This window comes from Salvia hispanica, unplaced genomic scaffold (genome assembly GCF_023119035.1).
Source record: "Salvia hispanica cultivar TCC Black 2014 unplaced genomic scaffold, UniMelb_Shisp_WGS_1.0 HiC_scaffold_1300, whole genome shotgun sequence".
NCBI lineage: Eukaryota > Viridiplantae > Streptophyta > Magnoliopsida > Lamiales > Lamiaceae > Salvia > Salvia hispanica.
Window position 1 is genome coordinate 1 of NW_025951584.1, and position 24256 is coordinate 24256.

At 38.3% G+C, this 24256-nt stretch overlaps 4 protein-coding genes and 1 non-coding gene across 5 annotated transcripts; all 5 read right to left on the bottom strand.

Annotated features, from left to right (window-relative positions):
• Positions 1 to 26: 26 nt before the first annotated feature.
• On the bottom strand, positions 27 to 1140 carry LOC125198224 (putative late blight resistance protein homolog R1B-17; the record flags this gene model as incomplete). The annotated part of the gene is made up of 1 exon (XM_048096623.1): positions 27 to 1140. A coding segment is annotated over exon 1 (1114 nt), but the record flags the coding sequence as incomplete, so codon positions are not given.
• Positions 1141 to 3061: 1921 nt separating this feature from the next.
• LOC125198221 (receptor homology region, transmembrane domain- and RING domain-containing protein 6-like) lies at positions 3062 to 3400 on the bottom strand. The gene has a single exon (XM_048096620.1). It carries the CDS (start codon positions 3398 to 3400, stop codon positions 3062 to 3064), a length of 339 nt encoding a protein of 112 aa, XP_047952577.1.
• Positions 3401 to 16885: 13485 nt separating this feature from the next.
• LOC125198222 (putative late blight resistance protein homolog R1B-16) lies at positions 16886 to 19626 on the bottom strand. The gene has a single exon (XM_048096621.1). It carries the CDS (start codon positions 19547 to 19549, stop codon positions 16886 to 16888), a length of 2664 nt encoding a protein of 887 aa, XP_047952578.1. The 5' UTR covers positions 19550 to 19626.
• A 3025-nt stretch (positions 19627 to 22651) lies between these two features.
• Positions 22652 to 22754, bottom strand: LOC125198226. The gene has a single exon (XR_007172369.1). It is a non-coding gene; the product is annotated as a U6 spliceosomal RNA (small nuclear RNA).
• A 672-nt stretch (positions 22755 to 23426) lies between these two features.
• On the bottom strand, positions 23427 to 23930 carry LOC125198223 (RING finger protein 44-like). The gene has a single exon (XM_048096622.1). It carries the CDS (start codon positions 23928 to 23930, stop codon positions 23427 to 23429), a length of 504 nt encoding a protein of 167 aa, XP_047952579.1.
• Positions 23931 to 24256: the final 326 nt, after the last annotated feature.

Here is a 24256-nt window from a genome sequence, read left to right on the forward strand (position 1 = left end):
TCTCATATGAAGATCCCGTAAATAACCCACTGCAACATCTTCCAATATGCGATTATCAAAATGTTCTATATATCCTTCAGCAACCCAAAGTTCAAGAATATCTTGAACGTAAATCTTTTCATCTTCAGGAAATGCTCCAAGGAGTAGAAAACATGGCTTTAGATGAGCAGGCAAGTATCTATAACTCAAAGATAACACATTCAAGCATTGCTCATCAATCTGTGTAGAATACAAAATTGATTGTGCCACATTCTCCCAGTAGGCTAGAGCCGTTGGAGACTTCCTGAGATGACCTCCGACAACAATAATTGCTAGGGGAAGTCCTTTGCACCGTGCAACTATCTTCTTTGCAGTCTCCTCCAACTCAGGAGGGCAACCTTGCTGCTTTGCAAATGCATTTTGACAAAATAGATGCCAACTATTGTCCTCATCCAGAAAACCCATTGCAACACAATAATCGCACAAGTGATTCGATACATTCGCATTCCTAGTAGTCACAACAACTCGGCTTCCATTGTTTGTATCCGGAAACAAGGATTTCACATTTATATCATACCAAGCTTTGAGGTTCCACATATCATCTAGAACAATCAAATACCTTAGCCCGAATAAACTCTTGTATAACCTTTCTCGCATCTCATCAACAGTTCCACTAGTGGATCCTCTCAGACAAGACAAGAGTTGTGCCAAAATTTTGTGAATGCTATACTCTTGAGATATTGTTGCCCAAAGGCAAACATCAAAGTGTTGCACGATACATGGATGTTGAAATGCATTTAAGGCAAGTGTAGTCTTACCAATTCCCCCCATGCCTTGGATGGGGATGACTCGTCGACTCAAGGGACCTCTGATGAGCAGATGCAGAAGTTTAAGTAAGATACCATCAAATCCGACCATGGAAGAGGTGAGAAGAGGCGTTGACTTTGTGTATGATGATGATGAAGAATTTGTGGAAGGCTCCAACAATCCACTTTGCGAACTCACGATTAATGCCTTTCTCCTCATGAAGTCCATTCCTTGGGTTGCTTTCTGCAGATCCAGCAGGAAACGAGTTGATCGCTTCTTTCCACAACGGATCTGATGGACCATATGTGCTTCGATCACATCTTTTGCCACTTGAGCTGCGCATGCAATTCGCATCTCTAAAGCTTCTGCTGTTTCTCTTCAGGCACCATGGGAATTGTCGTAGCTTTTCATGAAATCGATCTGGAAACAGACACTATCCCAAAGGGATCGAATCTGTTCTACCTCGAAGGTATAGTTGGGGTGACTGAGGATAAGGAGTAGATTATTTTGAAGAGAAACTAGAGCTGCGAAAGCTGCTGCCATCATGGATCTCTGATTTGTTTCTGGTATTTTTTTTTGAGAGAAGATGGAGAATGAGAAGCTTGTTTATTTGATGAGATTATAAAATGACCTCAACATGTCATCTAACACAGCTGCGGTAGTGAGTTTAGAAATATTTTTGAGGAAGAAAACAACGGTCTACTACTTTTATTTTTAACTGTATTATTAATGAAATGTGCCAAAATGTGTGGGCCTATTATTAGAGTAAATTGGCTCCTTGACGTAATAGGTTTATTTAGTTAAATAAATAAGATTAGTCATAGATTACGAAAGAAAAAATATGCTTACAGGTTCTATTTTATTAACGATATTCAATTCCATTTTATTTAATTTACTATTATCTTTAGAAAATTATTGATAAATGATTATTTAAATATATCCTCTAAAATAAATATTTAAGTCAGATGATAAAATTACTTCATTGTATTGCCGTCGTCCAGCAATAATGGTCTCTTTTGCAATTTCGTTCGTCTTTCATTTGGAGTTTTATTTCACATTCATATTAAAACTAACATGCAAAACTTTGACCCACATTTCTGTAATTTTACCAACTCATATTTTTTTAAACTCATAATAAAGAGGGTCTCGTAATCGTCAACAAGGGAGCAATATTCTAAAAATAATATTTAAATATTATATTTAGTATTCCCTCTGTCCCTAGCTGAGTCGTATTCCTTTTTAGTTGTTCCACTGTAACTGAGTCATTTTCTTTTTTCTCTTACTTTACTAAAATATTTTTCTTAAATCTCGTGTAGTAAAGAGTATTATTGTACTTGATCCTACGAGTTTTTTCCCGGATCCATCATCGAGTGGGAGAAAACCTAGGAGTATACAACACCATGTTTAATTTGAGGAATAATAATAAAGTTGGGCCTCATAAAAGTCCATCATTGTCTCTAAAGGGTCATTACACCAGTGTTTGATCTGTCAACATACGGACAAAGCAAATTGTTTTAACAGAATCCTCACCAGATCTAAGAATTGATGAAACAATAAATAATGATACAATACAATTAATTTTATTAGTTCAAAGAATTATTATATAGACCAATAAAGTTTGCCAAATTAATAAAAAAGTGAAATGTCAGCCTACCCGAACCCGTATATAACCCAATACGGGGAAGGATCCCCTGCTGTGCACAACAGGGGGTGTGCTTCAAAAGTCAAACTACAACACTTTGTGAATAAAACGCAGGTATGCTTCCTTTTATCCTTTTTCCTTTTCCTTTTTCTTTTATTTAATTGTGTGTGTTGTGCACAGCAGGAGATCCACTTTCACCCAATGTCTGACGTACGATTTTCTGATATTCAGTAGGGCAACCCTAGATTTCAATGAAGGCATGTAGTACCAAACCACTCACGAAATACACTAGAATAGAATTAGTTTCTAAGTTATTTGGCTTTTGAATTTCTTAAGTTATACTAGTATCATATAGTAGTATTTAATTTTTATGTGTAAATATGTGTATATGTGCTTATTAATAGTATTACATTTTACTAGTTAAATTATGTTAATTGTCATATATTATGACCGTTAATTCTATTTAAAAAATTACCACTTGGATGCATAAAATTAATTACTACTACTCGTTAGTTGTTTGCAACCAACATATGGAAAAAGGCTATTTCATTGATCATCAGTAATTACACATGACTATCCATACATGTTAACATAGGCTGACATTCAAACTAACTAACTAAGAGAGAATCACAATCACTTGATCGCCGGAGCTTTACAGAGGGGGCAGAAGTTCTCGCCGCAGCCGAGCCACTGTCGTATGCAGTCAGGATGAAACTCGTGGCGGCAATCCAAAGTAGTCACTGATCCTCGGTACAAATCGTCCAAACATATGCAACAAACTTCTTCTTCATCTTGATCCGTATTGTCGCAGCAACGTGTCTTGAAACAAGAGAGAATGTCGTCTTCAGGCGAATCCATGTGGCCATCGGATTGAGGCGACCAGAGCCTGACCACGACGTCGTAGCCTTGAAAGTGCAAGACCTTAAGAGTAACTCCATCATGCGCCGCTGCTTCATCCCAACCGTACATCATCGTCGCGTACTCCTCTAACTTGTTAGTCAAGAGTTCCAAGAATACATCAATAGTTCCAAGAATTGAACATTTATAATATCTAGTTTGAAGAGTAGACTAGTTCCAAGATTGTATTTATTGTTGTATCCCAACGGTCACCAACACTCCTATAAATTCATGGATGTTGGTTTTCTTTTTCAATGAATCAAATGTACAAAACTTTCAGTCTCAATATGGTATCAAGAGCAAGATTTCGATCCTATTTTCTTTGAGAACTCAAAGAAGTTTTCATCATCGTTCAATACCCCCTCAACCCTCGACTAAATCAAGGAACAAATCAGCCTTACCACCACCCATTCCCAAGCCTAAAACAAAAAACAGCCAAAACCAAGTGAGCATCAACCAAACCAAACACAACAAACTGTCCAAACAAACTGAATCTGTATCTGCAGGATTCAGAGGCAGAACAGGCGGACCACCGCTGCCACACCGGAGCTACAACAGACCGCCGTCGCCTCCGAGAGATCGAAGTCAGCCCTCGCCTGATTCCGATCGATCTCGGGTAGACAAAATCAGAACTTTTTTGCAGCCACTGTGGAAAGCAAAAACATACAAAAGAAACGTGCTTTGAGATTGTCAGCTATGCAGAATGGTGGGAGGACGGCCATACGACCAACCGGAATCCGGTTGCTAAGGGGAGATCGGCGATTGGGAGAGCCGAAGGAGGGGAACTCTTTGCCGTCCCAATGGGCAGCCAAATGGTCGCTAGCACTACCTTCGAGCTGCGGCGGTCCGGCAACATCGGCAGGCGGGTGGTCAGCGACGGGAGTCGAAATTGGAGAGCAATCAGCGGCTAGGGCGCAATTCGTGAAAGGCAGCAGGATTGCAGGTAAAGGGTTTGGGGATTTATCTCCAAACCCTTCCACTTTTGATATATATAAAATGCCACCCCAATCTTTTGCAAACACACCGCCAAGAACCTCTAAATTGCAAATTAAACCCTAGACTCAAACTCCTTCACAAAAGAACCTAGTATCTACTGCCTGCAATGTCAAATTAGGGAGTGTAGAAAATGATAGAGGTTGGATATTTGTGGGGCAACTGATACTATGACCTATGATAGATCGGACTTAGGTGAATTATCTAAAGCAAAACGAACATTTGTTGAAACGGCTGGTGGTGATTTTGCTCCGGTTGAGGGGGCTGGCACTGTTCAAATTTCCCCTACATTGAAAATATCAAATTGTCTTTACGTGCCGTACCTTTCTCAGAAACTAATGTCTATTAGTCATGTGACACGAGAGCTCAATTGCACTCTTCTAATGTATCCTAAGTTTTGCTTTCTTCAGGATATTCGGACGGGGACGATTATTGGGCGTGGCACTGAACGCCGTGGGTTATACTATGTGGACGAGATAGCTCAAACTGGCACGACAATGTTAGTTCATGGATCTTCAGAATGGGAATCATGGCTATGGCATAGGCGGTTAGGACATTGATAGGCTAGTTTTCATCACTCGGATTAGATCACTTTTCGTACTTATTAGTTGAATATTTGCATGATAAGATGCTATTTTGGCAGGGAATTGAGATTATGGATCAGAGGCATTGTAGAAAGGCATTTGTAGTGGAGTGATGCAAAAAGGAGGCAAAAAGTGCAAGAATTTGAAGAAAATCAGAAAAATGGCAAATTGCTCAAGCTGTCAGCTTGGCCAAGCTGGACCCGACGGGAAAATGCATGAAGCCACTTGAGCACAATTACAAGACTGCTTCCTTTTGCAACACGTGTCCACCTCCGTCTAAGGCATGGGAAAATGGAAATATCTTTTGTTAAATGAGAGATATGTAAAAAAATACTTAACTTAGCTTGGGACCAACTACCAAGACATTCCATCTATGATCTTTAGTTTTAGTTTAGCTAACTCTCTCTCTCTAGAAAATACTCTCTTTCATTGCAGAACAGCCACCATCTTTTGCTCACCATGGGGTGAAGTTGTAGTTTGTTTGTAGTGTTTGAATGCTCTAGCTCTTTTGTAGCACTTGGTTTGGTTGTACTCTTGCTAGCATCTTAACTCCATAGTTAAGAGTGTTGGCCTTATTTTGTTGCATATTGAATTAGTATTTATTGCTCTAAGTTCTTGTGTATTTATTGCTCATGTTGTTTAGTTGTGTTTGTTAGCTAGTTGCTTAGTGCATTTAATTTTCGTTTTCATTGTTATAATTTAGTTGTTAGCTTGAGTTTATATTATTTCTAAGTCTTATTTTCAGTTTGTGTTCAAGTATTTTGAAGGAAAAGAAAGCACCAAAAAATATTTTAAGTTTAGTTCTTGTTTGAATGTTTAGGCTTTAGCTTGTTATTTAGCTCTAGTGTTTGTGGCTTTATTATTAGTTAAAACACCTTTTCAAGATTTTAAATCAGTTTCTCTTAGCTCATTTCCTTAATTGTGTTCGAATTTTGTGGAAGAAAATGGAAGGGAAAAAACGTTTGCGCAAGATTGTAGGTTGATTCCGTGATTTTCGCCGTCTAGTTGCGTCCGATTTGTATGTTTTTGCATGGTTCATGTTGGTCTCGTTTTTCAGCATTTCTTTCACCATGTTTAAGTGTTGTTAAGCTTCTTTATCTTCTTCATTGAGCCTTTAATTTTCAGCTTTTAATTTGATGTTTTCTATGCATGTTTTGGTTGGTTTAATTGATGATTTTGTGTTTCCAAGGTTTAATTAATTGTGTGGCAGCCATTGCTCATCTTTCCTCATTTCTTGCGTGTGATGGGAGTGAAATTAGAGAGTTAGGATTTACCTTTTAGAAGTCAAGTTGTTTAACCATTAGTTGAAAGGTTTTGTCCATTGGGTTTGCAAATTGGATAATAGGGATTAGGGGACACAAAGTACAACACCTTTTCTCATCTAGTTTCTATCTCTTTTTCTCACTAATTAGGATCTGATTTAATACACTCTTTCACCACTTTACACGCCACTTTAGCCTCCATTTCAGTTTCAGCTTTTAGACCACCTTTTAGGGGTCATATTCCTAGTTTTTATAGCATTTTCTAGCTTCCCTTTAGGAGTTCCTTTTAGCTTTATTTTTCCTTACTTTTAACTTAGTTCCTTTTGCTTCTAAACTTAGTAACACTCATGCATTCCAGTTTGTCACTTGCTGCTCTGTTTTATTTTTGTAGAGTTCTAATTTTCGTCATTGTCTGAGTTGGCTAGTTTGTCACCTTGGCTAGTCTGCATTCCAGTTTATTTGCTTAATCTTAAGTTCGTTGTTTGCTTTCCATTTACTTTATTTTCTAGTTCCCACTTTGTTCGTAAGTATGGTTTAATTTCCGTAGTTTAATTTTCTTTCCCTCCTAAACTAAAGCATGGCGGCATCGCCAAACTCTTAAGTGTTGAATTACACAACGGATATGACCGTTGCTCGTGGGATCGATATCCGACTTACCACATACTAATTAATAGTATTTTGGGAAGTGGGAACGTATAAGTATTGTTGAATATGAAGAACACGCGCCTACGACACGCGTGCAACATCCCTTCCTTTCAGACATCCATCTTCTAGTTATTTAAAACTTTTGTTTCCGTATCTTGTGACAAACTCTGTTTTTGAGTTTGAAACCTGTATTTTGGCTAAAAGTCACAGACAATCTTTTAAGTCTAGCGATACTAGAGCGGACTCAATTTTTTCCTTGATACATTCCGATGTGTGGGGTCCTTGTCCAATTTCTGGGGGAAACGGTTTGAAATACTTTGTCTCATTCATTGATGATTGCACTCGCATGACATGGGTGTATTTTTTGAAAAACAAATCCGACATCTTCTCAAAATTTTCTGAATTTTATACCATGATCCTCACCCCAATATCATACAAAAATCAAAATTCTTCGATCCGACAATGGGGGGAGTTTGTTAACACAAAAATGAAAAATTTTTGCATTGAAAGAGGTCTGATTCACCAAACTTCTTGTGCCTACACGCCTGAACAAAATGGGGTAGCTGAACGCAAAAACCGAATTATCTTAGAAATGACTAGGGCAATTCTTTTTGAATCAAAAGTCCCAAAACATTTTTTGGCCCGAGGCAATTGCTACGTCAGTATACCTCATAAATCGTCTCCATACTAGAATCCTTAACCTCAAAACCCCACTTCATGCTTTATCTACCTTCACCAGTGTCCCTCAAGCCCTGTCTCTCGAACCTCAAATATTTGGATGCTCCGTGTTTGTTCATGTCCCAAAACATGAACGAACGAAACTGGCCCCTTGCGCAATTAAGTGTGTTTTCATTGGGTAGGGAGAAATCAAAAGGGATACAGATGCTACGATCCACAAAATAGACAGGTTATCACCACGATGAACTGTAATTTCCTTGAAACAGAATTTTTCTACGACACCCAACTTAGCAGTCAGGGGGAGAGGGAACAAAGTGTTGACATGCTAACTTGGATGCCTATTTCCCATGGTCATGATGCCAATGAAGGTCAACCCGAGCCAACTACTCATGTCGCCGAGCAGGTCTTAAACACAAATCAACCCGCGAAACAAAGTGTCGCCCAATCATTCCCCAATCCGATATCCGAGGCAAACAACACTTTTGAGAATTCTGTTACTGTTACTACTGACAATACAGTTACAGAAGATAAAGAAAGAGAGATCATTGATGAGGATACTGGACAATATATATTGCCAAATCGAAGTACTCGGGGAATTCCACCCAAACGATATTCTCCGGAAAAAATAGGTGGAAGAAAATCAAAGTATCTGATGAGTAGTGTGGCAAGAGCAAACTTGACAAAACTGGCTAGAGCATTTGAGGCAGCTTTATATGAAGAAGAAGAGATACCACAAACAGTGAGGGAAGCCCTGAAAATTAAACACTGGAGGGAAGCGATGATGGTTGAATTAAAGGCCTTGGAAAGAAACAAGACATGGAAAAAATGCCAACTGCTAGAAGGAAAATGCACTGTTGGCTGCAGATGGGTCTTTACAATCAAGCGAAGGCCCGATGGAACTATCGAGAGATATAAGGCCCGTCTTGTAGCAAAAGGATATACACAGACCTATGGGGTGGACTATTCTGAAACATTTTCACCGGTGGCAAAGATGAATACGGTTCAAGTGCTACTCTTTATTGCAGACAACAAAGACTGGCCTCTACACCAGTTCGATGTAGCTAATGCATTCTTGCATGGAGAACTCAAGAAAGAAGTCTACATGGAACCTCCGCCAGGTTTCGAAGATGACTTTGAAGATGGAGAAAGCTGTCAATTAAAGAAAACCTTGTATGGACTAAAACAATCTCTGAGAGCTTGGTTCGGGAGATTTACAGCAGCCATGAAGAAGTACGACTATCAGCGGATTAATGCAGATCACACTCTATTTTTGAAGAAGAGAGGGGATAAAATCGCGGGCCTAATAATCAATGTTGATGATATGATCATCACAGGAGATGATTTTGAAGAGATTGAACAGCTTAAGAATAATTTGGCGACAGAATTCGAAATGAAAGATTTGGGAGCGCTCAAGTATTTTCTGGGAGTTGAAGTTCTAATGTCAAAAGAAAGGATCTTCATCAATCAATCAGAAGAAGTATACTTTGGATCTTCTAGCAGAATCCGGCATGATGGAATGTAAGCCAACAGATACACCGATTGCCATAAACTATGGTCTTCAAATAACTGAGGGAGCCCAACTAGCCGACCGAGAGAGGTATCAGAGGTTAGTAGGAAAATTAATCTACTTGTCACATACCAGACTGGAAATTGCATATGCAGTAAGTGTGATAAGTCAGTTTATGCACCGACCTCAAAAAGACCACCTTGAAGCAGCAATGAGAGTTGTCGGATACCTTAAAGGAACCTTTGATCATGGAATTATGTTCAAGAAGAATGGACATTTGGAGATTCATGGTTATACAAATGCCGACTGGGCAGGAAACCCAATGGATAGAAAATCCACTTCTGGGTACGTCACATTTGTTTGAGGAAACCTAGTCACTTGGAGAAGTAAGAAACAGAAGGTTGTTGCATTGTCAAGCGCAGAGGCAGAATTCAGAGGAATCTGAAATGGTTTGACAGAGGTACTGTGGCTTGGAGAATTGATGGAAGAATTGAGTTTTTTTATCACGAAAACCATGTCGACTGTTCTGTGATAACAAAGCCACAATAAGCATTGCAGAAAATCCATTCCAACATGATCGAACGAAACACGTTGAAGTAGACAGACACTTCATCAAAGAGAAAATCGAGGTAGAAATTGTTGAGTTTCCATTTGTTCTATCCAAAGATCAGCTTGTAGATATTTTGACAAAAGCAGTTGGGGTAAAAGTTAAGCATCGGAAATCCCGTTCCTTAACTTGAGGGGGAATGTTAGTCAAGAGTTCCCAAGAATACATCAATAGTTCCAAGAAGTGAACATTTATAATATCTAATTTCAAGAGTAGACTAGTTCCAAGATTGTATTTATTGTTGTATCCCAACGGTCACCAACACATCTATAAATTCATGGATGTTGGTTATCTTCTTCAATGAATCAAATATACAAAACTATCAGTCTCAATATAACTCCTCCGCGCCCACTGGCCATCGTAAAATCGCTACCGGCTCAACCTCAAGAGTATATGTCTGCTCCATCGCCTTTGATTTTGGTATGAAATTTTGATAGAGAAAGAGAAGCTTTAGGGTTTTGAGAAGTGTGACGAATTTCGTGAGGTTTGAAGATATAATATATAAGGTAGCTCTAGCTCAAATTAATAAATTTCCTTACTCACCATCTATCACCACTTGCTCCTCACCTCTGGAAATTGTTCACTCTGATTTATGGGGTCCAGCTCCTATAACATCAAGAAATGATTTTAGATACTATGTAAACTTCATTGATCAATTTAGTCATTTCACTTGGTTTTATGAGCTCACTAGTAGGTTTTAAGCATTTTAAGTCCTCAATTTGAAACTCAGTTTGGCTCAAAGATCAAATCCCTTCAAAGTGACTGTGGTGGTGAGTATAGAGGTCTCACTTCCTATCTTAATGTAGAAGGCATCCACCACCGTGTCTCGTGCCCTACACGCCTCAACAAAATGGCATGGCTGAGAGGAAGCATAGACATGTCATTGAGATGGGTCTTGCTCTTCTTGATGGCCTCCCCTCTTCCTTTTGGGACGATGCTTTTGCCACGGTTGTGTACTTAATAAATAGACTTCCATCTCCTATTATCATAAAACTATCTCCTTATGAAAAGCTCTATAAATCTTTGCCTAATTACCTTGATTTAAACTTTTGGCTGCTTACGTTATCCGCATCTTAGGCCTTTCAATATGTCTAAGCTAGATTTCAGATATGAGCATGCCACGTTCTTGGGATATAGCTCATCCCACAAAGGCTATAATGCTTTGCTCAACAATGGTAAAGTCATAATCACACGGGACATCATCTTTGATGAATCTATCTTCCCCCACAAATCAGTCCCTCTTTCTCCTCATTCCCAAGTCATATCTCCTGTTCCACAGGTTCCTCACCTTACTCCCGTCATATTCTCTAATTTGATGTTCCACAGGTTCCTCATATTACTCCCATCATACTCCCTTCCTTCGTCCATAAATAAATGCTCCAATTTGACTCTGCACGAATTTTACTATCAAAGAAAACAAACAGAAAAAGTTACTAGTGAATTTGTTTTTTACTACTTTATATTTTTTAGTACAAGACAAGTCACGTGTGAATATCTCAGTAATATTGTATGTATAAACAGGCCAGAGTGTACGTGCCCTCGTACGAGAGTTATGGGCAGATGTGGCCGCACATGTACAACCGCATCATGGCGACGTTGATCCTGTTTCAGGTGACGATGGTGTGCTACTTCCGTTTGTGGCGCTGCTTCCTATCTTGAGCCTCCTCTTCGCCTTTTTCTACACGACCAAGTATTGTCGATTCTTCAAGACGACAACGCTCAATGTTGCATGCCGGGAGCTCAAGGAGCCTATGACATTGAAGGCGTGTTCAGGTCGTACGTCCCGCCCTGTCTAGGACCGGAGAAGGCTGCTGGCAAGGAGGATCAGTTTGACGATGGTCTGTCTCAACCAATTTCAGTGGTGTGATCTGTGAAATGTGAATCATCGTATGCGTCATATTTTTCCTCCACTAGGTATGTTGTTGCACTCTGTTTCCTAACCTTCTGTGTCAAATCTAAATTAAATAATTCCTTTGTTCCTTATAAATTCCCCACTCAGTACGAATTTTAAAAAATTGTTGGATCTTTGGCACTAGAATTTCTCTTTATTTTTTTGATTGAGATAATGGTTGTATAGTTTCTGTTTTTGGAGCTGTTACGGAGGTGAATTTCAACTTACAAAAGACTCTCCATCTCTACTAATTAAAGATGGAATACGAGTCAACTTTTCTAGGAAATGAAAACACGTGCTAGAGAATTAATGACTAGTGTCTTAATCAGCCAACCTACTAATGACACTCTAAACAAAAAGCATAATTAAACTTTTTCTGCACATTAACTACAGTTCTCCCTCTTAATATGTTGTTCCATGACACCAAGAAGTTCTCTGAACTTGAAAAACTTTCCTTTGGAAGTGCTTTGGTGAAGATGTGATATTTGATGTTGATGTGCCGAGTGCGGCTATAAAAAATAGTATTCTTGCTCATAGCAATTGCTGATTGGTTGTCACAAAACAGCTTGGTAGCTTCCTCCTGCTTCATTCCAATATCGCCAGGAATCTTTCTCAGCCAATACACTTGTGATGTCGCCATAGCAGCTGCAACATATTCAGTTTCGGCAGTTGACTATGCCACACTCTCCTGCTTCTTTGAACTCCAAAAAAACACACTTGAACCAAGAGAAAATGAGTATTCCGTAGTACTCTTCATATCATCCAAACATCCGGCCCAATCGCTATCGCAATAGCCTTGCAAATTAACTTGGGCACCTTTGACATATTTGATCCCAAAAATTTTTGTGCCTTTGATGTATCTAAGAACTCTCTTTGCTGCTGTACCAAGATGGATTTGACAAGGACTATTCATGAATCTTGACAATATACTAGAAGCAAACATAATGTTCGGTCTTGTTGAACAAAGATACAACAAACTTCCAACCATACTTCGATAGATAGAAGCATCAATCTTCTTTTCACCATCTTCTTTCTTCATTTTCTCATTCACCACCAATGGAATCAAGGTTGGGTTGCAATCACCCATTCCAAATTTTTTCAGAATATTATTTTCATACTTTCTCTGACAAATAAACACCCCATCATTTTCTTGGTATATCTCCATACCCAAGAAATGATGAACCAGCCCCATATCACTCATTTCATATCTCTTCATCATCTCAATTTTAAAATCATGTATCATCTTCTCATCATCACCACAAAACAACAAATCATCAACATATAAAGCAACAATGAGAGTAGATGTACCTTGAGTCTTCACGTACAAAGTAGAATCACTTTTGCTCCTTTCAAATCCATGCTCAATAAAATATGTATCGATTTGGTTGTACCAAGCTCTTGATGCTTGCTTCAATCCGTACAATGCTTTCTTCAACCGATAAACTTTATCTTCGGCACCTTCAATTACAAAACCTTGAGGTTGCTCCACATAAATATCATTGGTCAATTCTCCATTCAAGAAGGATGATTTGATGTCAAGTTGGTATAATAACCACCCCTTTTGATATGCAAGAACAATGAGCATCCGGATTGTATCCGAACGTGAAACCGGCGAAAATGTTTCGTCGTAGTCAATTCCGGGCTGTTGTGTGTAGCCTTTTGCTACAAGTCTTGCCTTGTTTCTTTGAAATGATCCATCTTCATTTACTTTAACTTTGTAGACCCATTTCACTCCAATGATTTCTTTTTCTCGTGGGCGTTCGACCAACTCCCATGTCTTGTTCTTTTCGATCACATCAATTTCTTCTTGCATAGCTTTTCTCCAAGCTTCTTGCTCCATTGCTTCATCAAAATTTTCAGGTTCTATGAGGCAAACATTGCATCTCTCATTGACATCTTGCAAGCTTTTCATTCTAGGAGCAGGACTTGATGATGATGTGGACGAACTTGGATCCGAGTTAGAGCTTGAATCATTTGGGGATAAAAAGTCAATACCTTTATCACCATCTCCCTCATCTTCAACAATTGAAACTTGCTTTGTTTCATCAATTATTGATCCATTCTTCTGCACTTCATTTACTTCCCAATTCCAACTTGCATTTTCGTCGAATATCACATCTCGACTTGTGATAACACTTCTTTTCTTGAAGTTGTAAAGTCTATAGCCTTTGGACATGTTGCTAAGCCAACAAGTATACATTTCACACTTATTTCATCAAGCTTTTGCCTTTTTTCTTTTGGAATTTGGGCATAGCAAACTGACCCAAAAACTCTCAAATGCTTCACTGATGGCTTTCTTCCACTCCATGCTTTAATTGGAGTTCTATCCATCACAGCTTTTGTTGGACATCGATTCAGCAAGTATACTGTTGTATGAACGGCATTCTACCCAAAAACTTTTAAGCAATCCTTTGGCATGTATCATTGATTTTTCCATCTCCATCACCGTCCTATTCTTGCGTTCGGATACCCCATTTTGTTGTGGTGTGTATCCAACACTTAGTTGTCTCCCAATGCCTTCTTCTTCACAATACTTGGTGAATTGATTTGAAGTGTACTCCTTTCCGTTGTCACTTCTTAGCACTTTGATGGTACGACCACTTTGATTCTCCACAAAGAGCTTGAATTTCCGAAAGACTTCAAACACTTCAGATTTTTGCTTCAAGAAGTAAACCCACGTCATACGAGTAAAATCATCTATGAAGAGAATGAAGTACCTGTTTCCACCATTAGAATTTATCGATATTGATCCGCACACATCGGTGTGTACAAGCTCTAGAGGTTCCTTTGCTCTCCAAGCAACTCCTTTTGGAAACAGTAGTTGGTGATGCTTTCCAAGTGCGCATCCTTCACAGACATGCTGCTGTGTTTCTCTAATTTTTTGTAGACCCATGGACCATATTTTTGTTGTGTAGTAGCTTGAGACTATTGAAGTTCAAGTGGCCAAGTCTCAAATGCCATAACCATGATTCATCCATTACTTGAGCTTTCATTGCCACATTTTCAGCATACTTGAATGTGAGAGGAAAGCTATGACTCTTCTCCATTTGAATTTTTGCCACAATTTGCTTCACCCCCTCTTTATCTAGTATGACACATGAATTTCCTTTGAAATGGACAGTGTATCCATGTTCAATAAGTTGTCCAACACTCAACAAATTTTGCCTCAAATCTGGTACAAGTAGCACATCACTTATGCGCTTCATCCCTTTCTTCGTGTCAACACTTATCGTCCCTTTTCCCTGGGCTTTGACAAGAGCACCATTTCCCATCTTAACTTGAGAATTTACAGATGTATCAATGCTCACAAAGATGGACTCATCACCTGTCATGTGGTTACTATAGCCACTGTCAATGTACCACACATCTTTATCTTTTTGTTTTTTGCTTTGTGAAGCATAAAACATATATTCTTCACTCTGCTTTTCTTCCAAAAAAATTTCATGCTGTTGTTGTTGTGGTTGACTGTTGGCGTAGCAATCCTTTTGAAGATGACCAAACCGACTACATTTGTGGCATTTTGGCTTGTCCTTGAACCAACAATCCTTGTACTCATGGTTACTCTTTCCACAGTGAGTACACTTCTTCCCATTTCAGCTTTGTGAAAACCTGTACCACCATGTTTAGTTTTCTCTTGACCTCTTCCACGACCATAGGTTCCACTACGATTTTGTTGGCCACCACTAAATGAAGATTCACCAACACTTTTAGCATTCAAATGCAGTTTTGATTGAAATGCACTCTCAATCGGCTTTTCCGATTGCCTTAACAGCCTTTCTTCATATGATTTCAAAGAACCCATCAACTCATGAATGCTCTTTTGAGAAATGTCTTTAGTTTGCTCAATAACAGCAACTATAGCATTAAACCTTTTTGGAAGACATATCAAAATCTTTTCTATCATTCTCTGATCTGAAAGCTCTTCACCATACGCTCTCATTTGATTTGTGAGCTCAATAAAACTTGAATGAAACTGATTTAAGGTTTCATTGTCTTTCATTTTTTTATTCTCAAAATCTCTTCGTAGAGTTTGGAGTTTAATGGCTCTAACCTTTTCATCTCATCCAAATTCTATTTGAAGAATCTCCCATGCCTCCTTTGATTTTTTAGCTCCCATGATTCGAGGGAAAATCGAATCGGCGGCGGCTTGTTGGATCTTTGACAAAGCTGCAGCATCTCTTTGCTTCGTCTTCTTTAACTTCTTTATTTGAGCCGCTGTAGGATTCTCGTTTGCTTCGTCGTAGCCTTCATCGACGAGCTTCCACAAGTCCAATGAGGCAAGTAGTGTCTTCATCTTCTTGCACCAAAACTTAAAGTTCTCTCCGGCAAAGATTGGTAGATAAATATGTTGTGAGTTCTCCATTTTGTATGAGATACTCTTCTGTAACTTGACAGCAACTATTGCTCTTTCTTTCACCTTCTCGAGGCTTTTTTTTTTTGGAGAAATCCTAGTATTTCAACTAGGCTTGATGCCAAACTGTTGGATCGTTGGCACTACAATTCCTCTTTATTTTTTTGATTGAGATAATAGTTGTATAGTTTCTGTTTTTGGAGCAGTTACGAAGGTTAGTTTGCAGGGAGAAAAAATGATTCTTAGATAGATTTGAAAATGGTTCAACTTACAAAAGACTCTCCATCTCTACTAAATAAAGATGGAATACGAGACAACTTTTCTAGGAAATGAAAACACATGCTAGAGAATTAATGACTAGTGTCTTAATCAACCAACCTACTAATGACACTCTAAACAAAAAGCATAATTAACCTTTTTCCGCACATTAACTACAAAACTACTCCTTCCGTCCCACAAAAGAAGGTCATATTTATTGTGAGCACAAATTTTAAGAAATGTAAAATATAGTGAATTGGAAAAGTTATTGGAATATATGATCAATAGTTACACAGAAAATCCATACATCTCAACATAAGCTAACATTCAAACAAAGAGTGAAATCACTATCAAATGATCGCCTGGGCTTTTGCGGAGGGGGTAGAAGTTCTGGCCTGGGACAAGCCACTGACCGCCGTATTTAGTCGGGGTGAAATTGGAAACATCTTGCGGCGTCGTTGCGGCAGCATATGGGATGAGAGGAAGAGATTCGGTCAGGCAAGGTCATGTCATCTTCAAGGGGCGATATCCCAACAGTAACTCTGTGCACCAACTTCATTCACACTCATCATTGTCCTTTCCTATTCTTCCGTGCTCCATAATATTGCTTCAGATTGAAGAGCACGGGTCCTATGCACGGCCGAAATGAAAATACAATGACTTAAATAACTTGGGACAAATGGAGTAATTAATTATTTTTATAATTAAACTCAAACACAATAATTTTGACATGAAGGGTGAAAGAAAGTTTAAGTGATATAGAAGACCTTAAGATGAATGGAAGTTATTTGGAACTGAAGAGACGCAGAGACAGATTGCTACTGCTGGTGAGACCCTCTTCTCGAACATCGTTCTTGAAGCTCTCCATTGTTTCCTCGTCACCACGAAAATATACATTAAGTCGAAGGCTCTCATTACCTAACTCCAATTGTTCCAACAATGTTCTCATTGCTGAAAGTGTCGAAGATGCACTGCAAAATCTCAAATCAATACTTTTGAGCGTTGCTATTTCTCCAATGCCTGATGGGAACTCAATCAGTTTAGACAAATCTCTTAGATTAAGATTTTCTAGGACTGGAAAATGGGAGTTGTCAGCATTCCAACACACTAAATCACCACATCCATCAATAATTAAGGTTTTCAAGTGACAGAATTTGCCCTCAACGGGAGTCCAAACAGATCCAATGACTGAATTTCGAAACAATAAAAGCATTTCAAGATGGGGCAATGATCCGACCATCATTGTCAGTTCTTCCCAATCAACACCACAGCAACCACTTAAACGCAACACCCGAAGAGAACTTGGGAAAGTAAGGCTCGTAGCGAACTCACGCCAATTGGTATTGCCATCAAATTGCAATGCTAGGTAATCCAGCTGATGGAGGCAGCCAAGATTGCGGGGACAATAATACAAACTTACTTTACCACAATAGGATAACCGTAGTTCTCTGACATTGGGGATTCTCTTGCAAACCACTTCACTAAGCCTGAAATTCTCCACTTTCAAAAGTTTGTATAGATTTCTCATAACCATCTCATTTGCTTGATCTACAGGAAGAGGATCAATGAGACAAATTGGGTCGACCTCGATCTGTCTAAGCTGTAGCATCTCCCAAATCCCGTAAGGTGCAATCACTTTTGATTGATCCGGTACAATAATTGTTAATATTTGCAGATTCCAAAGCAATGATATCGATGAGGGAAGATAATAAAGAACCGGGTGAGGGATATAAACAAGATTCAAATTAAGATACCGCAAGTTAACTTGTTGAAAAATAAGCTCACTTGTTAATGTCGTAACAACCTTACTCAATGTTCTCAACCATTTCAAGTCATGCGGATTGTGTATACTGTAACGACCCCTGCTGCTTATCAGACAACAAGCTGGAGCATCAGAGGATATTGTTTCATGCTTCGCCTCTCCACTGATTACAACCCGATGCTCTCTAATAATGGCTCCTGCAGTTTCAAAAACCGATAAAAACTGCACTTCCTTAGCAGTCTGTAGACACATTTCTCTTACTATATCATGTACTTTAAATGTAGTTATGGCTCCCTTATAGTCCCACTTATCCACTAAAATGAGATTTCTCATAAACAGATCAAATAAATAATACACTGCAACATCTTCCAATCTGAAATCGTCAATATGTTGGATAAGTCCTTCAGCGATCCAAAGTTTAACAACATCCTGCGCGAAAATCTCTTCATCTTCTGGAAATGCTCCAAGGAGTAGGAAACATGGCTTTAGATGAACAGGCAAGTATCGATAACTCAAAGATAATACATTCAAGCATTGCTCATCGTTCCCTGTAGAATACAAAATTGATTGTGCAACATTCTCCCAATAGGCTAGAGCCGTTGGGGACTTCCTGAGATGGCCTCCGACAACAACAATTGCGAGGGGAAGTCCTTTGCACCGTGCAACTATCTTCCTTGCAGTCTCCTCCAACTCAGGAGGGCAAACTTGCTGCTTTGCAAATGCATTTTGACAAAATAGATGCCAACTATTGGCCTCATCCAGAAAACTCATTGCAATGCCATAACCATTATCTCCCAAGTGATAAGCTACATCTGCAAGCCTAGTAGTCACCACGACTCGGCTTCCATTATTTGTATCCGGAAACAAGGATTTCACATTCATATCATCCCAGACTTTGAGGTTCCACATATCATCTAGAACAATCAAATACCTTAGCCCGAATAAACTCTTGTATAACCTTTCTCGCATCTCATCAAAAGTTCCACTAGTGGATCGCCTCAGACAAGACAAGAGTTGTGCCAAAATTTTGTGAATGCTATACTCTTGAGATATTGTTGCCCAGAGGCAAACATCAAAGTGTTGCACTATATATGGATGATGAAATGCATTTATGGCCAGAGTAGTCTTACCGATTCCCCCCATGCCTTCGATGGGGATGACTCGCCGACTCAAGGGACCTCTGGCGAGCAGATGCAGAAGTTGAAGTAAGATATCATCAAATCCGACCATGGAAGAGGTGAGAAGAGGCGTTGACTGTGTGGATGATGATGATGATGATGGATATGTGGACTGCTCCAACATTCCACTTGGCGCTATCAGCAGGAGGAAAAAGGCGTTTAATGCCTTTCTCCTCATGTAATGTAGTTTTTCGCTTACTTTGTGCAGATCCAGCAGGAAACGAGATGATCGCGTCTTTCCACAACGGATCTGATCCACAATATGTCCTTCGATCACATCTTCTGCCTCTTGAGCTGCACGAGCAATTCGCAGCTCTAAAGATTCCGTTGTTTCTCTTATGGCTCCATGGGAATAGTTGTAGCTTTTCAAGAAATCGATCAGGAAAGAGACCCTTCCCCAAAGAGGTTGAATCTGTTCTTCCTCGAAGGAAAAGGTATGGTTGGGGTGATTGCGGATAAGGCGTAGATTATTTTGTAGAGAGACTAGAGCTGCGAAAGCTGCTGCCATGGAAAGATCTCTGATTTCTGGTCTTTTTTGAGGTAAGACTGAGATTGATCTGGCTTGTTCAATTGATGAGACTGAGATTATAAATTGACCACAGCATGGCTTGGAAAAAGTCAATTATGACCCATTATCTGATAAGATTATGAAATGTCCTCAGCATGGCTTGTACAGCAAATAGTCAACTATGATGATCCATTAATTTCATACTCCATCCATCTACAATATAATACTCCTCCGTCCTATAAAAATATGTACACTTTTCATTTTTATCCGTCCCACAAAAATTATGTATTTCATTTTTGGAAAGTTATACTCCCTCCGTCCACCATTACAAGTCTCATTTATAGACAACACGAGCTTTAAGAACTGTTAAAAAAAGTGGGTGAAAAAAGGGTCTCACTTGTATATATTAGTTTTAAATGAAATGTGAGTAAAATGAGTTAGTGGAAGGTGGGACCATATTACCATTTATGGTAAAAGTGAACCAGGACTCCCATTCGCGGACGGACTAGAATGGAAAAACGGGACTCCTATTCACGGACGAAGGGAGTATATCAATTTAATAATGTAGTACTATCCACTAACACTACTCTAACTATCATTCTTCTCCTCTCTCTTACTTTACTATACCATCCTCCTCCATTATGTTACTTTACTAATTTTATCTTATTTTCGTGTCATACCTATTGCCCATATTTTTATGGGATAAAGGGAGTAATACTTTATCAGCTTGTCATAAAGAAATTATTTTTATAATTTCTATTTTATCAATGATATTAACTTTTATAAAATTATTTTTTTTACAAAATTATTACTCCCTCCGTCCCAGATAATTTGTGACACTTTGACTCGGCACGGGTTTTAAGAAATCTAATGGAAAGTGAGTTGAAAAGGTTGGTGGGATGTGGGTCCTACTTTTAAAGTATTAGTTTTATAATAAAATGTGAGTAAGAATGAGTTAGTGGAATATGGGGTCTACTACCAAAAATGGTAAAAGTGAAGTGGGACAAATTATGTTGGAACAGACCGAAATGGAATACTGAGACGAATTATCCGGGACGGAGGGAGTAATAAATAATCAAATGATTATTTATAAAAGTATTTAGATATATCTTTTAGTGTCCTATTATATGTAAACCCACTCTTTATTGTCGAATAGCAGAACTAAATCCAAGTAAGGGTTTTAGATCTAGTTTTATATGGATGAGATGCAGCGATATATAAATTATTTTCTCCTTCATCACGAGCCTATTTTACATCTACCCGGGGCAAATAAGTCATAAAATATTAGGAAGATTTAACTTCATTCCAGAATATATTACTTCATTCCAGTATGTTTTTACTTCATTTCAATACGATTATTATTTTATTTCAGTACAATCAGACGATTTTTTTGTCGCGTACCGCTCTTTCTCTCTGCAATGTCTATCACCGCTGTAACGATGCTGGTAACAAAATGGAATGATAGCCTAATTGAATAGTGTAATAAGCACGTGGAATGATGTAATAATCTATTTGAATGAATTATGTGTAGAAACATTTAAAGTCCTTCTGAAATGAAGTAAAAACCTTGTCCAATAAGGTAATAATGTTTTTGAATGAAGTAATAAACCTACTGGAATAAATTATCATTTTAAAAGTACGAATAAAGTAAAAACCTAGTTCAAAGAATTTGAATAAAACATGTGTTGAATCATTTTAAAACATACTAGAAGTAAAAACATATTTTAGTTTCAAGGTATTACGTATCAGAATGAACTATTAAACCTGCTAGAAGGAAGTAAAATGGGCTTATAATGAAGACCGAAATAATTTACACATCGGTGAATCTCATAAAAAAAACTAGATCTAATGGCCCTAATGCGCGCAGTATCATACCATGCACGAAATACTGACAAGAATTAATTCTTTTTCCTTTTTATAGTTATATTCGCTTTTGTATCTATTAAGATTAATTAGTAGTATCATATTGTTTTTATGCATAAATATGTATGTGATTTTTATATTTTACTAGTAAAATTACGTTCATTGTCATATAAAATGATAATTAAAATTTGTTATTTAATTCTATTTAACAAATTATGAAATATTGTGATACATAATTATATTGTGAAATACATATGGAAAAAAAGGCTATTTCATTGATTTGTCAATAGTAATTACACATGGAAATCCATACAGAGAATCACTATCAGTTGATCGCCGGAGCTTTGCAGAGGGGGCAGAAGTTCTCGCCGCAGACGAGCCACCGCCGTATGCAGTCGGGATGAAACTCGTGGCGGCAATCCAATGTTGTCACCAATCCACAGTACATATCATCGAGACATATGCAACAAACTTCTTCTTCATCTTGATCCGTATCGTCGCAGCGACGTGTCTTGAAACAAGAGAGAACGTCAGCTTCAGATTGAGGTGGCGTTGTGGCAACGTTAACCAACCAGACCCTGACCACGGCGTCGTAGCCTTGAAAGTGCAAGACCTTAAGAGTAACTCCATCATGCGCCGCTGCTTCATCCCAACCGTACATCATCGTCGCGTACTCCTCTAACTCCTCCGCGCCCACTGGCCACCGTAAAATCGCTACCGGCTCAACTCAAGAGTATATGTCTGTTCCATCGCCATTGGTTTTGGTATGAAATTTGATAGAGAAAGAGAAGCTTTAGGGTTTTGAGAAGTGTGACGAATGGCGTGAGCTTTGAAGATATATATAAGTTGCTTTAGCTCAAATTACTATTTTGGGAAGAATATCTGATTTTGTGTTTCATTATGGAAATTTTAATGATTGAGACTCACATGGATGGAAAGTAACTTTTGTTTCCATAATTGAAATTGAAATTTGATTTTTCAGGTAGATTCTATCTAATGGAGATACTTTCCTTATTTATAATAATATGAAGAATAATTTATTCAAGTGTGACAATTTAATTGAAGGCTATATCTTACAAAACAAATTTTGAAATAAAAAATTGAAACTTTTTTAATATGGAAGGAAATTTACAATAGCCAAGTCAAGGAGAGAGAGAGGATATGTGTTGATTGAAGAGATTGCATATAACTAAATCATTGACATTACCATAACTGAAAGTGTTCTCTTAAATTCGTACTAAATTTTAGTTACTATTCTCGATTTATGCGTGTCATCATTGCGTAGGGGCCATGCTAATCTTCTCTGTATCGTTCCAATTTTATCGGATGTCCCCGAAGGGACATAAATTTTAGTTACTAAGTGGCGTCTTTTACTCAATTTTGACTTTTTGGGATAATTGGCGTCTCCACTATTATTGACATGGTGGATGATGCTTTGTTGTTTGGGTTTGGGTTTGGGTTTGGGTTTGGATTTGTTAATGTCAAAGTCGATATAATTTTACTTATTTATTATATCAAGATCAATTTAATCAAACCGTCAACTTATCTTAAGGCCATAATGCCATAGAGTAGTATTTATTCTACTAAAACAAATTATAACTACATAGTGTTTTATGTTTTATTTTTAATAATCATATTTATTCAAAAATTAAACTACTCTTCAATTCCATCAAACATAGAAATTCTATGAAATTATACTCAGGAATAACGGAGAGCTAGGATTTTGACATTGAAAATTTATGTAAAAGAGACGTGGTAAGGATCCTTTATATTTTTCCTCATTCTTTTTTTACATAATTTGATTAATCTATAGAGTATCAAACATATGTATTGTTGGATAAAATCATGACTTTGATCGAAGCGCATATAATTGTATTAATACATCTCTCAACAAATCCAAGAATCGATGAAACAATAAGATTAAATCGTTTAGTTCAAAGAATTACTATTACATTAGCAATAAAATTTGCCAAATTTTAAAAAAAAAAAAAAAGTTGCTATTATAACTAGTTCGTCAATTGATACTAAGAGAATCTAGCATTAAGTGAAGTGGCTCCTTGATTGCTGTGGCTTTGCAGAGGGGGCAGAAGTTCTTACCTCGGACCAGCCACCTCCGTATGCAGTCCGGATGGAACTCATGCCCGCAATCCAAACTAGTCACCGATTCTCGGTACAGATCGTCTAGACATATGCAACAAACTTCTTCTTCATCTTGGTCGGTTTCGTCGCAGCAACGTGTCTTGAAACTGGAAAGGACGTCGTCTTCAGGAGAATCCACGTGGTCGTCGGTGTTGGTTACGGTCCAGACGCGGATATGCAAACCGTAGCAATTGGGAAGAAAGGAAGAGAAGCCGGGAGGAGGGGTGGCTTCAAAGGGCAAGATGTCAACGGTAGTTCGTTCGTGTTGGGCTAATTCATTAAACCACGTCGCTGTCATTTCGTATTCCTCCATGCTCCATGGCCACCATAAAATTGTTTCCGATTCAAGAGCGTGTGTCTCTGTCTGTGTCGCATCCATCGCCTTTGATCTTCCGGAGAAATTTGAGAGCCAGAGAACTTGGTGTTTAGAGAAGTATAAGGAATGAGGCGAGAAGTTGAAAAGTTATATAGGTCGCTTCAGCCTAAATATTTTGGTAAGTATCTGATTTTGCGTTTTGATAATATATATGGAAATTTTCAACATCGAGACATGGGGGGAGTAGCTTTATATTAGCTTTGGGAAATTAAATAAATAAAATAAACGATATCCTCTGTTTGGATATGATTCCTATCTAGTAATACTTCCTCCGTCCCAGTTTAAGAGTCACTTTTAGAATTTTCTATATTTGGTCATATAATTTTACC

What these genes read in the sequence shown, in the direction of transcription:
- LOC125198221 (XM_048096620.1), bottom strand. Translation starts at nt 3,400, where the DNA reads ATGATGTACGGTTGGGATGAAGCAGCGGCGCATGATGGAGTTACTCTT.
- LOC125198222 (XM_048096621.1), bottom strand. Translation starts at nt 19,549, where the DNA reads ATGGCAGCAGCTTTCGCAGCTCTAGTCTCTCTACAAAATAATCTACGC.
- LOC125198223 (XM_048096622.1), bottom strand. Translation starts at nt 23,930, where the DNA reads ATGGATGCGACACAGACAGAGACACACGCTCTTGAATCGGAAACAATT.